General features: G+C 33.9%; 1 protein-coding gene across 1 annotated transcript in view; it reads left to right on the forward strand.

Moving 5' to 3' along the window:
- Nucleotides 1-4,682: 4,682 nt before the first annotated feature.
- dennd3b (DENN/MADD domain containing 3b) overlaps nt 4,683-14,609 on the forward strand; it is a 31,807-nt gene continuing 21,880 nt past the window's right edge. The window contains exons 1-12 of the mRNA XM_056475730.1: nt 4,683-4,763; nt 5,953-6,051; nt 8,903-9,167; nt 9,802-9,917; nt 10,391-10,515; nt 11,467-11,578; nt 11,683-11,802; nt 12,196-12,414; nt 13,418-13,533; nt 13,644-13,799; nt 13,877-13,973; nt 14,067-14,170. Of these exons, the coding sequence (XP_056331705.1) occupies nt 5,968-6,051; nt 8,903-9,167; nt 9,802-9,917; nt 10,391-10,515; nt 11,467-11,578; nt 11,683-11,802; nt 12,196-12,414; nt 13,418-13,533; nt 13,644-13,799; nt 13,877-13,973; nt 14,067-14,170 (1,514 nt within the window). The 5' untranslated portion in view covers nt 4,683-4,763; nt 5,953-5,967. The remainder of the gene's footprint in view (nt 4,764-5,952; nt 6,052-8,902; nt 9,168-9,801; nt 9,918-10,390; nt 10,516-11,466; nt 11,579-11,682; nt 11,803-12,195; nt 12,415-13,417; nt 13,534-13,643; nt 13,800-13,876; nt 13,974-14,066; nt 14,171-14,609) is intronic.

Raw genomic sequence — 14,609 nt, forward strand, 5'->3', positions numbered from 1 at the left:
ACTTTAGGTTACAATTCACAGTATTAATAAACTATTAACTAACACTACTAGCTTAATAAACTTCTAATTAGCTGTTTATTAATAGGTAAAAGTCCGGTTTGTTTTGGGTTGGATTAGGGACATAGAAGATCATTCTTCATAACTACTAATAAATAGTTAGTATAATAATAGGCAGGTAATAAACCAGGATTAATATCATGAATTGTGACCGGAACCAAAGTGTTACCCATTTTTTTATTCTTCATAGCAGGGGTGCCAAACAGAAGCACAGCCCTACAGAGTTTAGTTGCAACACTTCTTCAACACACTGTAGATTACAAAGACTGAAGGACTCAATTAGTCAGGTGTGTTTAATTAGGGTTAAAGGTAAATTCTGCCGAGCTGCAGCCCTCCAGTAACTGAGTTTGACATCTGTGCTCTGCTCTGTTAGTATCCATTAGTTTTGGGTTTTTTTCTTCAAGAAACTAGTACCACATTTTATGGTTGTTTACTTTCCGCTGTTGGTTTGGCTTTGCCGCCTGTGAACACAAGATGGCGTACGTACATCATAAGAAAGTGGAAGGTATGTTCTTGCGCAACCAGAGAGGCTTGAACGCTTTTCTAGGAGCGCATTTCAAAGACCCTTTTACCCCTGTTGTTTTTGATTTCGTCCAGTAGGGGTGAAAGATAAAACATTATAATATTATATAAAGAAATCATAATGTATTTTAAATTAACGCTTACCCTCCACATTCACTGTGTTTTTACATACGAAGGGCGACGTTTAAGGAAAAATACAAATCACGGGTTTTGTAAACGTGCATTTGAATCACTCTTGCTTTCAAATCTTTCATGATGAGGGTGTTAAAGAAAACGGCTTGAAACTTTTTTTTTTTTTAAGTCTTTTTCAAGAGGTGCTTATTCAAAAATATCTATCAAATTACCCGTTTCTTATGAAAGACTTTAACGGGCATATCAAAAGACACAGGGTGCATTTTAGCTATTACTGCATATTAGAATTTAAAGTAGGCCTGTATACAAATGTAGTAAATCAGCTGTGCTCTTGAGTAAGAATTATTCTTGGATTTGTTTTTCAAGACTATTATAATAAAATGCATTGTATTTCACAATGAAGAGAAATTGTAAAAACAAAAAAACAGTAGTTTAAATTGATACCCTACTGAAAAAACCAGCTTAAACCAGCCTAGGCTGGTTGGCTGGTTTTAGCTGGTGGACCAGGCTGGTTTTAGAGGGGTTTTGGCCACATCCAGGCTGGTTTCCAGCCATTTCCAGCCTGGTCTTAGCTGGTCAAGCTGGGAGACGACCAGCTAAAACCAAGCTTGACCAGCCTAGTCAGGCTGGGAGACCAGCCTAAACCAGCTATGTCCAGCTTAAACCAGGCTGGTCAGGTTGGTTTTAGCTGGATTTAGCTGGTCATTTTCCAGCCTGACCAGCTAAGACCAGGCTGGAAATAGCTGGAAACCAGCCTGGATGTGGCCAAAACCCCTCTAAAACCAGGCTGGTCAACCAGCTAAAACCAGCCAACCAGCCTAGGCTGGTTTAAGCTGGATTTTTCAGCAGGGTATTTATAGGTCTGTAATGTTTTTGTGCAGCAGTAAAAAAATCCTGCTGTAGTTCTAGTTCAGGGATGGGCAACTTTGGTCCTGGGTGGCTGGTGTCCAGCAGAGTTTTGCTCCAACACTGATCAAATACAACTGAACAAGTTAAACAGTTTCTTCAAGATTACTAGAATGCTATTTGCAGGTGTGTTTAATTAGAGTTGAAGCTCAGCTCTGCAGGACAGTAGCCCTCCACACTGAAAACCCTTATAAGTTGATTGAACTAAATTAATTGAGTAAACCCGTTAATTAAGTAATTGAACCTCCCAAAACTTACATATTTAAGTTTATTTAACTTGCCGGTTTTGTAGACTATACTTAAATTGTTCAGTTCTCTAAACTTAGTACTAAGGTTGGTTAACTGATCAATTTAAGTATAATCTACTTAAGTACTAAGTTTGGTGAACTGAACAATCTACAAAACCGGCTAGTTAAATAAACGTAAATATGCAAGTTTTGGGAGACTCCATTACTCAATTTAATTGAGGCAACGAGTTTACTCAATTAATTTAGTTCAATCAACTTCTAAGGGTTTTCAGTGTTCAGTTTTTTCAGTGACCAGTTTTTTTTTCTATGCATATATATTTTATTTCTTAGAATAATGTACCCATAACAAAGTTAAGAAACTCCCAATATCATTGAAACTTCTCTCAAAACAAAACAAACAAACATAAAATGTCTTAGTGGATGATGGTCTTTTCTTTAAGTTAAGCATAAAAAAAAATGTATTCACTGATTCGGAGTAAAAAAACATTGAGTGCGTTGAAATACGTTAATCTACTTTTGCATTGATTTAACGACTTGCAGATAATTGAGAAATGAAACTTCATAATGATGGTACCCAAAACGTCAAATTTTATTCAGACAGCGTACCAATACATTTTCCAAACATTCAGTTATTTGGACAATGAGAGAGTCCTTAGGCTGAGCTTAAAACGCAAGGTTTACCACCCACTCACCTATTGTACATTCCAGGTGTCTGACCAGCTTCCTCTAGTGCCCTGTAGTTCCATTAGAACAGCATTTTTATTTCCATTCCATGGATAACAAAAAAAAAGCAAGTGACAGACATTTCATTCTGTTACTATATATATATATATATATATATATATATATATATATATATATATATATATATATATATATATATATATATACACACACACACACACACACAAACACACACACACACATGTATATGCATGCGTGTGTGTAATAATATACTATGAAAAAATGTTTAAATAAATTTTTATCAAAAAATCAGTAGCCATTTATTCACATTATGATGAATAATTATACCTGAAGCTGTTTGTTTTCTGATTTTAAAAAAAGACCTTGCACTTAAAAGGTTGCTCATATTAGAATTTTACAATTAAGACTACATTTGTGAAAATGACCTATTTTTTTCCAAAAATGTATTATGATTTTTGAGCTCACTACACTTGAAATATTAAGTTTATGCATTTTCATGGTACATAAGTTAAATTAACTCACATTTTTAAGTTATAGGTCCAAAATGTTAAATTTTAAGTTATGTTCAGTCAACGTAATTGTTTAAGTAAAGACAACATTAGGGTTTACAGTGCATGACTAAAGTTGTCCATCCCTGTTCTAATTCATTCAAAGTATTATTGCAAAGAAGTTTAGTTTTTTAAATAAATTGTAATATTTGGAGATACTATATGGAAATGTTCACTGTTTAAGTAAAACAGCACATCACAATATTCTATTTTGAAATGTGTGCTCTGTGTTGGAAAGTCTGTATTTCTGTGTGGTCCCAGCCACTGCCAGTGTACCCATGAGTATTTACACCAAAAACCAGACTGGGTAAGAGATCGCACATTCACTTTTGTACTTTATAAGTAATATGTAGACCCTTGCAGTAAACATATACCTTTACCTTTATGAGTGCAGTCGGTCAAGTGGATGTAAAGTTTGTAAACAGTTGACCAAGTAATTACACTTGCATCAATTTTTTTGCTTTCGGCTTTTGTGTGTGTGTGTGTGTGTGGGCACTTTCAGCCTACACTTCACTCAGTGGTTTTCCTGCTTGAGGAAACCCTAGCATAAGAGTGTGAGAACAGTCAGTCTTGCTTGTCATTTCTTAATCATTCACCTTATTTATAAACATAAATATATTAGGCTATAACACAATAGGACAATTAAAACAAAAAGGTTTTAAGGAATAAGACTGATGATTAAGGTCTTGAAGATTTTTTTTGCATTTTTTATGATATGTTTATATGTCATATTATTCTTAATATACATGATACAACTTTTATAAATCATGTGGCCTGTATAAGTCTTGAGGTAGACATTTGAAAACAGGAAGAAAGAGAGCACTTATTTGCATCTGTTAACCGATATATGTTGACAATCTGCAATGAAAACAAAACAGTGTTTGTACCTTTTTTATTGATGGTTATAATTTTAGGTGTCACAGTTCTGAGAAATGTGACCCTCAACCACAAAACCAGTCAAAGGCCTAAGTGTCCTACTTATAAATTGAGATATGCATAATACCTAAAAGCTGAATATATAATGTTTCCATGTATGTATAGTTTGTTATGGTCATATTTGCCCAAGAAAGTATTTTGAAAATCTGAAATGGAGTTTGAAAAAAAGGTTTCTATCTTTGAAGGTTTCCAAATGAAGTGCAATGCACATTGCTAATCCAAAATTGACGTTTGATATATTTATTGCAGTCTGAAAGTTTCCAAATATATTCATGGAATATTATCTTCATTTCTAGCTATTCTAATGATTTCTGACATAATCTATCATTTTGACACATTGTATTTGTAGCTATTGCCAATAATTTACACAAGCAATATCACTCCGGTTTTGTGGTCATGGTCACAAATGTTGTTTTATTATGCTGTTTATTAATCCTTATTTAAATTCTATGTTTATATGTATTATATGAATATTGTTATGATATGTGTCATAAGCGTAGTTAGAAGTGCTAAAAATAATTTAATACGTTTTTAATTTTCAGCAGTGTTATGTTGTCAAGTTAAAGATACGCCGACCTTTGAAAACAACGTTTGCTGTTACTGAAGCGCATGCGCAGATCCTGTGCGCCGCTTGCTCGTTCATTGTGACTTATCTGCCTCCATCTCTTCCGATGCTTATTTTCACTTTCGGAATACGGATCGACAAAAGGTGCGTGCGTTTTCATCTCTACGGCAATATGGGCATTCTGTATTTGTGGAATAAAAGATGCAGCAGAAAACATATTTTCATCGTAGCTTTACAACTTTAAAGATTTCAAGATAATTCGCAAACAGAGAGACCGACACGTCATATTTAAAAGCACTTGTGCAGTTATTTCTAATACGGTAAACACACTTTTTCTTTTATTGTGCTTGAAGTGTCTATGATTTTATGTCAAAAACAACACCTGAATTTTTTGCAACGTGGATTGTGAAGTATTGTTATAATTATATGATGATAATTATTATTATTATTATTACTGTGTTGTTTTGTTATAATAATTTTTATTATTTGCTTGCTTGTTTCTCTTGCAAACAGTTTAGCCTTTTTATTGTGTTGCATTGTGTTTCAGTTATGGACTGCAGTCTTAAAATAGAGTATGTCCATTTTAAAATGGAATTTGCTTATTCAAATAATTTAGCCTTAAAGTGGTAGTTCACCCAAAAAATAAAAATTTGCTTAGTATTTATTCACCCTTCACACTTTCAAACCTGTTTGAATATTTTTTTCCCTGTTGGACACAAATCAAAATATTTGAAAGAATTCTGCAACCGTTGTTATTCATTGTAAGGAAAACAAATGCTTTGTAAGTCAACGGTGACAGGTTTTCAACTTTGTTTGAAATATCTTCAACAGATGAAAGAAAGTCAATCAGGTTTGTGGCAAATGAATGGTGAGTAAATGAGGACCGAATTTTTACTATCTCTTTAACTCTACTGCTGGGAAAATTTTACTCTTGCACCACACATGAAAACAGTTTAACCCTTGAATTTTCCAGAGCAGGAAAATCTGATTAGTGGCGCATGCCTCCTCATCCGTGTTGTCCTGGGATCCTGTTATAACTTGTTTCTTCATGCTTTCCACAACAATGGCTGGCATCATTGATATGGCCCTTTAAAATGTTGCCTATGTCATGCTTTGTCTTTGCAAAAGATAATGGTTTGATAATTGTTTGTTTTCGCTTATTGCTTAGTTAAAATTTGTGTTAATATTTCATTTATTTTAATATAGAGTCTTTAAGGGTTACCACATTACAGTTGAGTGTCAAACAGAAATGTTCTTCCTCTTTAAGATTTCATTTGGAATGAATTTGAAAAGAATAATAGTATTTTCTTCATTGTTGTTTCTATCTTTGCAGATCTGTTGATTTTCAATGGCAGACGGTCTGCCTTCAGGATTATTGGAAGCATGTCTTGTTATTGGAGCTTCATCTGATAAGTTGAATAAGCTGTCTCAGGTAGAATAATATGTAATAACTGTAAAGCACCTTGCTGCACGGAATGTCTTTATTTCTTAACATTCTGTTTGAGACATGATTAGACAGGCCCAGAGCTAAACAATATTGTGTTATGGAATTTATGATTGTTGTCTATGTTGGTTTCAGTTTGGGTGTGAGTCTTTGTTATTTTAATATTTATTTGACAGAACTTGTAAAGGCAGCTGTCATTACACATCTTCTTTTTCTTCTTCACTGTTGAATTTGTGACAGCCAATAGAATGTTGGTAAACAGTTATGTATTTTGGCACACAGGCATAGGACAGTATTAACTTAAATTCACATTAACTAAATATAACATTAACTTAAAAATAACTTTAGCTTACACAAATTTGTAGTCTCTCCCATGTTACATTACCAACTGTCCAAAATTTCACTCATGTTTAAGCTAATCATTTTCAAAATATGAAGGGTTTGAAATGATTCTGGGTTTTTTTGGCTTGATTTCCTGGCTTGATTCAATTCCTTCCAGTGACATGACAATTTTTCCATTCTCCCTTTTTCCAGAATTTTACTCTGTTTTTTTTGTCAATGAATTGATGAGCTTGGATTTTTAGAAAAAAAAACATTTTAAAACTCTTTCCAATGGTCTGAAACTCAATTTCTGGAGGGCCGCAGCTCTGCACAGTTGATCTTCAACCGCCTCCAACTCACACCTGCTTAATAATTTCTAGAAGTCTTGAACACCTTGATTATTTGGATCAGCTGTGTTTGATTAGGGTTGGAGCAAAACTGTACAGAGCTGCGGCCCTCCAGGAATCGAGTTTGAGACCTATGTCCTAGACCATTGGTCTCTTTATCAGATGATGCTAACCAAACTTGGTATGTGCTTCAACATCCTGCCTGCACAGTGTCATCTTGTGGTCAGGAAATCTATTGTTTTTGTTTACAACTTCTGAATTGTTTGGCCAAAAATCACAATCATTAGATTCAGAGAAGCATAGGTGACGTTGAATGATAGATTGATTGAATGATGAAGGATTTTATTGTGTCAGCCATTTAGAATTTTTTGTCTGATAATTTAACTGATAATTTTATGAACACATTGGAGTATCTGAATGAAACGTGGCATGTGTCATCTGTAGAGTTGTAGAATTTTAATCTGTTCAGCCTATTTCTGGGTCTGGTGGAAGCAATTGATATTATGAATCAACTGAAAATAGTCCCCAGCACCAAGCCCTATACACTTGCACCACCAGTAAGAATCTACATAATATTATTGCATCTGCTGCAACCATGGTACTGATGCAAAGTTCCTTGATTATTACACCAAAATGAGAGTATAGTTCCTAGCCATATCGGCCTAGAAAATAGTAACTATTCATTTTCTGTCTGTTTTAGTACATACAGTAGTGTAACTACAGAAGAGTCAAGCATTACATTGGAAAATTATTGGAACATTTTTTTTAAAGCAAGATGCAAATGGTCTAATCTGATTCAGTGATCTATGCTAAGCTAAGCTAAAAGTTATCACTACACACCAGGAAATTGACTCAACCCGCTTGTTAAGTGTGACATTGCACAAATCAACTTTCGGGTCCAAGCACTATATACAGTGTGGGGAGGCAAATGGTAATAATAAATATTTACAAAGCGATGTAATACTTTAAAAAAATCACTATATATATATATATATATATATATATCCATGCCTAATATCTAATGTCCAGAAAGTGATTCATTTTTTTTAAATATTGGTGTCTGTGATGCAGCACAGCCAGAGACTGTCATGAACATCATGATTTTATATAAAATTAACTTTAATGTGTCATATGACTAAAACGTAGTCCTAAACAAATAATTTCCCAATTCAAATGAGTAGCGGCTTTTACCCGAATACAGTATTCCATACATCACGTTTTAACAAGCGGACTGGCTAACTATGAGGAGTTAGTGGAGTGTTCCTTTAAGAGCTATTTCTATATTGAAAAAAGGGACAAAATCTGTCACCAAGGTTGTATTTTTGAGAAAGTTACAGTTTTGTACATTTATTATTATTATTATTATTATTATTATTATTATTATTATTATTATTATTATTATTATTATTATTATTATTATTATTATTATTATTATTATTAATGGGTGCATAAAGTTGCCATGAAGGTGAATATTAGTAGTGTGCAGATTAGTAATTTACTTGTATTCCGTATTATGTACAAAGTGTTGGTACAGCACAAATGTAGGTATGCATGTGTTTTTCCCAGTAATGGATTGCAGCTGGAAGGGCGTTCGCTGCAAAAAAAACATATGCTGGAGTATTTGGCTGTTCATTCCGCTGTGGCGACCCCGACTAAGCCGAAGGTTTTGCTGGAAATATGTCAGATATATTGTGCCTTAAAATGACAGATTTTTTACGTCATCTTTTCTTTAGATTTGCAGCAATATTTGTGGCATTTCTGTGAAAATAAACACAAATTGACATAAATTCATTAATGTTTTGACTTCGAGAACCATCTATGTAAAAGAAACGCTGGAAAACTTTTATGTAAAGGAAATATAATTAATTTGATTAAGTTCACCAAAAATTCTACATAAGTAAAACTGAACTACTTTTTGTTCTGTATTCTCACTATAAATCAGATGGGCAATTAAAATGATAGTATCTTAAAATAATAATTTCTGTATATTATTGGAGATTATTGGAAATTATTTGGTTGTGTAATAAATGAGCACACCTGCAAAACAGGTGTCAAAATCTTAGCTCACTTCCATATACTCAGAAACATTGACATTGCTTAGTGCACACTTTTAGGTCAATCGCTATGCAGCATGCACGCTGTGATTTGTATGTTTTCTTTATTTTCTTCAGTCTTTGCCACAGCTGAATGGAAGTCCTCTTCCTCTTCTCGATCCTGTGGTCCTTCAGGTCCACACACCTCTGTTTTGCTTAAAACAGAGTGTAGCTGAACCAGCTGTGGAAACCTTAAGTCCGACTCAGCAATGGTGCTCTCCCATTCAGAAAAACAATGATAAGCCCATTTTTAACACTCTAAACCCCAAGGAGGAAACCACAGAGAATGCCAGCAATCTCAAAGACTTGGATCTGGTGGCTTTACCACAACTGTGCTTTCCAGGTGAAACAAAATTGAATGTAAATGCTTGACGTTTTGTTGCAGCGGTTCAGGTCCACATAGAAATTCATACATTACAGTTTAATAGTAGAATGGGGTGCATGATACAGAAAAATGCATGATACAGAAAAAAATATGACATTGCTATATTTTGATTTGCTGCAATATAGATTGCCATATGAATATAATTTGACCAGATGATTTGAATAGCTCTATTTGGAAAGAATTCATTAGTCTTTTTCTATGCACTGTGCTTGCATAAATTTTAATAAATTACATGCAAAGATAAAAAACAGTACTTTATTTTCTGAGGAGTTTAACAGTATTCTTTGAACAATGAAATGTAAAATAACATGGTCATAATTGTATAAATAATATTTAATTATATCTTTTTAAAAATCTTTAATAAATAATCTAATCCTGTGATGTGACCATTGTAGTACACACATTGTGATATTAATGCTCAAACTATGTATTGTTTAGCCCTAGTAGAAAGAGTTGAAAATTTGTAGAAGGTGGCAAAGGTCAGAGTCAGCACACATCAATAAAATCAGCAATTCACACTGTAAATGTAAATACTGTTTCTAAAACAGTAGTTTAAAGTCAGATGTAACACTTTTTCCTTCATCGAAATCAGGAGGACTTCAGGTAACTAGGAAGCAAACGGATGAACAGTTCCACTTCTTGGTCTTCACTGATGTGCTTGGAAACCAGTCTCATGGAGTAGTTCTCCAGTTCTACAGAGCAACGCAGGTCAGTTTCTTATTTATACAACCTCTTGTTATGGTTGTGCATTGACAGATCACCTGTGCTGAATTTTATCTGCTGTTTACGAGAATTTCTCGAGTTACTGCCGCTTGAAGCAGCGGTAGTTTTATTACTGTTTGCAGATATATGTAGTGTTTGATAGTTGGTCTCAATGCCACCTTTAAGTAAATAAAGTCATGTAGCAAATAAAGACAAAAGATCCCAACAACATTATAGCTGAGATTGTGAGTATTTTGCAGACTAATTTATAAGATGCTGGTGATTATTGTGTATTTAAGGCACTGACAAATTCTGTCTTTATTTTCATACGGCTGTTAAAAAGAAGAAGAAATAAACTAATAACTCTGATTAATATGCCTAGTTTGCAAGTAATTTGGTTAAAAGAAGACTAGAATATAAGGCAGTTTTGGCTAAGACACTGACATATTCGAACGTTTTTTTGAAACCATCATATACAGGATGGGAAGTTGCACCAAAATGGACACCAGACCTCACACAAGCCTCCACGACTCTATGCTCCTTATGCAGTGTGTGTTATATCAAAACATCCATATTACAGCGCTCTCAAGGACTGTCTATCCAGGTATTGTCAAGATTCAAGACATTAATTTCTAAAAGGTGCCATTGAATGAATCTGGATATACCTAGGCACGCCCCAAGCGTTTGATTGGCCACAATAAACTGTTCTTAGTGAGATTACAAAAATGATACATTTTCCCCTTATTTTTAAGTTTATCTCAGCTTGTACTATGTATGTGGGACTGATTTTTGGAAACAGAATAGGGTTTAAGAAAGAGCAAGGAGATGTTTTGGGAAGCAGGCAGCCAAGCATGATCTCATCTGTTTACAGCACGTCAGAATGCAAAATGCGGGATATATAGATTATAGATTTATTCAATGCCACCCCAAAATGGCATAAATTTAGTTTAACGTGTATATTGTGAAATGTGAAATTTGCAGCATATGTTTGTAATTAGGCAACAAACACAAGTAAACCGCTTCATTTAAGTGAGATAGAGCTGTAATAGAGCTGATCTGCTTATGGTGGATAATAATTCCTGCCTATGTTTTCATATGTGTTAACCTCACATAATGCAACCTTAATACATGTCCGTGGGTTCCTTTTGTTGAGAGAGAGAGAGAAAGAGAGAAAGAAATAGAGGGCATCAGGCACTGACATGAGCTGCTTGAGAATTGGAGTAGAGCTCATTAATATTCACAACCGTTCCAAATATACAATCAAAACCAACTTTATCATATTAGGACTGATTCCTAGGATTGGAACTAGACCTGTAAAACCATTTCTGGATGCATTTTGCACTTACCTAAGCCACATATCTTCTATTTAGATATCAGATAACGATTTAATATATTGTATCAATGTACTTTTAATATACAACACTGTAACATTTTCTAATGTGACGTGATGTCAAATCAATGGCAAATGACAAACATAGTTCTTTGCATATTGAATTGAAGTTGTAGAAAGTACAGCACCGTTTCCTCAATTCCCTTTTAACTGTCCCATCCGCAGCCTCTTATGTGAGCTCAAAATCTGCCAGATGACTGAGATGGAGGAGCGAGTGAAGGAGTTTTGTGCTAAACTAACTGTGGTCCCAGTTCCCCCTCCCGGTCAGCTGCATGTGGTGGGTTCAGTTTAGTCAACTAAAGATCAGGAGGCTGACTAAAACTATAATTGCATTGTTACCCATTTGCATGTGAAATATATTTATGCAGTTTTTCTTTTCAGATGTTCATCATGCAACCTCTGATGATTGTCCTTCCATCAAGAGAGGATCAACATCATCCTGTGGTTGACCTGGATCTTCATCTTCCGTTCCTCTGCTTCAAGCCCAGAGAAGTTCTGCAGGTCTCAGATATAAGTTTAATCATAAAAAAAAAACTTCTTATACAAAAGTCTGGAAATCAGTCAGTTAGAGATGAAAAAATCTTTTTAACCCAATTGTTGACTTACTGTACATGTCAAAGCTCTTTTATGGCCATTTTAGCAGCAAAAAAAAAAAAAAAACTAAATTATGTTTTTTTTATCTTGAAGTTTGATGACTTTTCTAAAATGACCCCAACATTAGGACTATTTTCATCAATTTTCATGAAAGCTGTAAACATGTAGGGTAAAATAATTGTCTTACTGGTCGGTTTTGACGCGCTAGCTATAAAACCAGTTTTACACCATTTAAACTGAGTAATATTGAATGTCTTGGTCCAAATCAATTGGGAATAATTGTGCATTGTTCTTCTGCAGGTCATAGCCTGTATTCTGACTGAGCAGCGTATGGTGTTCTTCTCTTCGGACTGGGCCAAACTGACTCTAATTGCAGAGTGTTTTATGCTGTATATTTGGCCTCTGCGCTGGCAGCACCCACTGGTGCCCATACTGTCCCAACAGATGATGGATTTCGTTATGGCACCAACTGCCTTCCTTATGGGATGCCACATCAGCCACTATGAGGAGGTTGCTAAGGTAAAGCATAAATTAAGTATTTATTTATCCATATTAATTAATTCAGTTATTTTCTTGTGTTCAGGTGTTTAAAAAAAACGGAAGTATATAATATAATATAATATAATATAATATAATATAATATAATATAATATAATATAATATAATATAATATAATATAATATAATATAATATAATATAATATAATATAATATGCAGGGTTTATTGAACAGAGAATGTTCAGGCAGGCAACAGTCAACACAGTGGCAAACAGATGTACACAGGGCCAGAGTCATGATTAGATATTAGGCGAGTGGTCAGAAGGCAGGCAGCAGACAGGAATAAACAATAAAACAAGACAAGGGTCTAACACAGCAAGACAAGGCAAGGAAAACGCACCCTAATGTTGACAAACAGTATAACAGCACTGATGTGTATGCGCTGTAAAATTAGTCCTTGTTATCAAGTTTGTGAGCAGCTCTGTGTGAGTGTGTTTAATCAACTGAATGAGGAACAGGTGTGTGTGAGAAGTGGATGATTGGAACTTGTAGTCCATATACCAGCGGATTTTGTTGTAGTAGTTTTGTAGTAGTACTTTAGTGATCTGCGTGTTTATTGTGATTGTGACTAATATCATATCATATCATATCATATCATATACCACAGAACTTTAAAAATGTGAATTAAATACGTTTTATAGATTCTGTTATTATTTTGTCTTGTGGATCATATGTAAGGATTTTAAATAGATTATTCTGGAAATTACTAATAAAATGTGCAATGTTTATGATTTTTCTTATTTTGTTACATTTTTTCATCTTCTGTACGGGGAATGTCATTTTATGAGCAGAACTATACTTTAGGATTCTTATGCAGATTCTTATTAGATAAGCTATTGTCATAAATTTCCCAAAATATGATCTTGGATAACTGAGACACTTGTCATATAAAAGTGTATTAGTCTTCTGTGATTTGTGATCAAAACTTAAAAAACCAATAGATAAAACTATTGTTCATGTCTCAGGAAAATGATGATCTGATTTTGATCAATATTGACGAGGGAACAGTATCCTGCTCCAGCATTCTTGACTTTGACATCCCATATATCCCATATACAGCTGCTCAGTGTTTCAAAAGTCGGTGAGACACATCTAACCATTAAACTCATATTTTTTGTGGCAGAGTTGCATTACACCATTGATGGTTTTTTATTTGTCACATTTTATAATTTTGCTGTATAATTCATGCAGAAGGAAAGGTCTTCGATTGCATTATGACCTAAATCTGGTTAATCAGAGCATCTGTGGAGATCTTAATGAGCTGCGGAATCAGAGAAGATGCTGGCAACAGAGACTCAATAAGGAAATACAAAACATCAGCCTGGAGCTCCTCTTTAACATGTTTCGGTCAGTATAAGCCTGTGCAAAAATATACTTATGACTTTTTAACAAAATAATTAAAATGTTTGTCCTTTTTTTCTCAGAGATGTCAGCGATTACCTTAATTTCGAACACAGAGTTTTCAATACTGATGAGTTCCTCAAGACCAGAGACCCAGAGGACCAGCCGTTTTATAAAAAAGTAATTTCTGTTTTCTATTAAATAATATGTCTGGTCTTTGACTTTTAGAAATAGAACCAAACTGTATAACCAATAGCATTTTCTTTACGACAGGTCTTGGAAACACCTATTTTTCACTCCTTCTTAAAAGAACGTTTGAATAGAAAAATGGATATGTTTGCCCAAATGGAGCTTAGTACCCTGACAGAAGAACAAAAGTAAGTTATGAATATGATATGTTTATGTATATGAATAACATATTTGTTTGCATTCGTAAGGACAGTTCTGTCTGTCAAATTGTATCCTTTCCCCCAAGACCATATTATTCACATTAGTGTGAAAGATAATACATGTACTGTACATAAACTGTACTGACATTAAAACATTATGTTGAAAGAGACATATGTTTCAAATAAATAGCTTCTTAAACTTTGTAATTAATTAAATAAACATAAAAATCTAAATTATTTAATGTTTTCAGAGCTTAATATGAGGGGGAAGACTTTTTAAGTTAAGTACTGATGGTATTTTCTCCATTTCGTTCAAATTTAAAGTGAAATGCATAGAAATAAAAATGCATATAAAAATGCAGAGATAAAAAAAAATTAGAACATATTTTTTTATTGCATAAAATCAAATTTTCAGATGTTTATATTC

This window comes from Danio aesculapii, chromosome 16 (assembly GCF_903798145.1).
Source record: "Danio aesculapii chromosome 16, fDanAes4.1, whole genome shotgun sequence".
In the NCBI taxonomy this organism is placed as follows: Eukaryota; Metazoa; Chordata; class Actinopteri; order Cypriniformes; family Danionidae; genus Danio; species Danio aesculapii.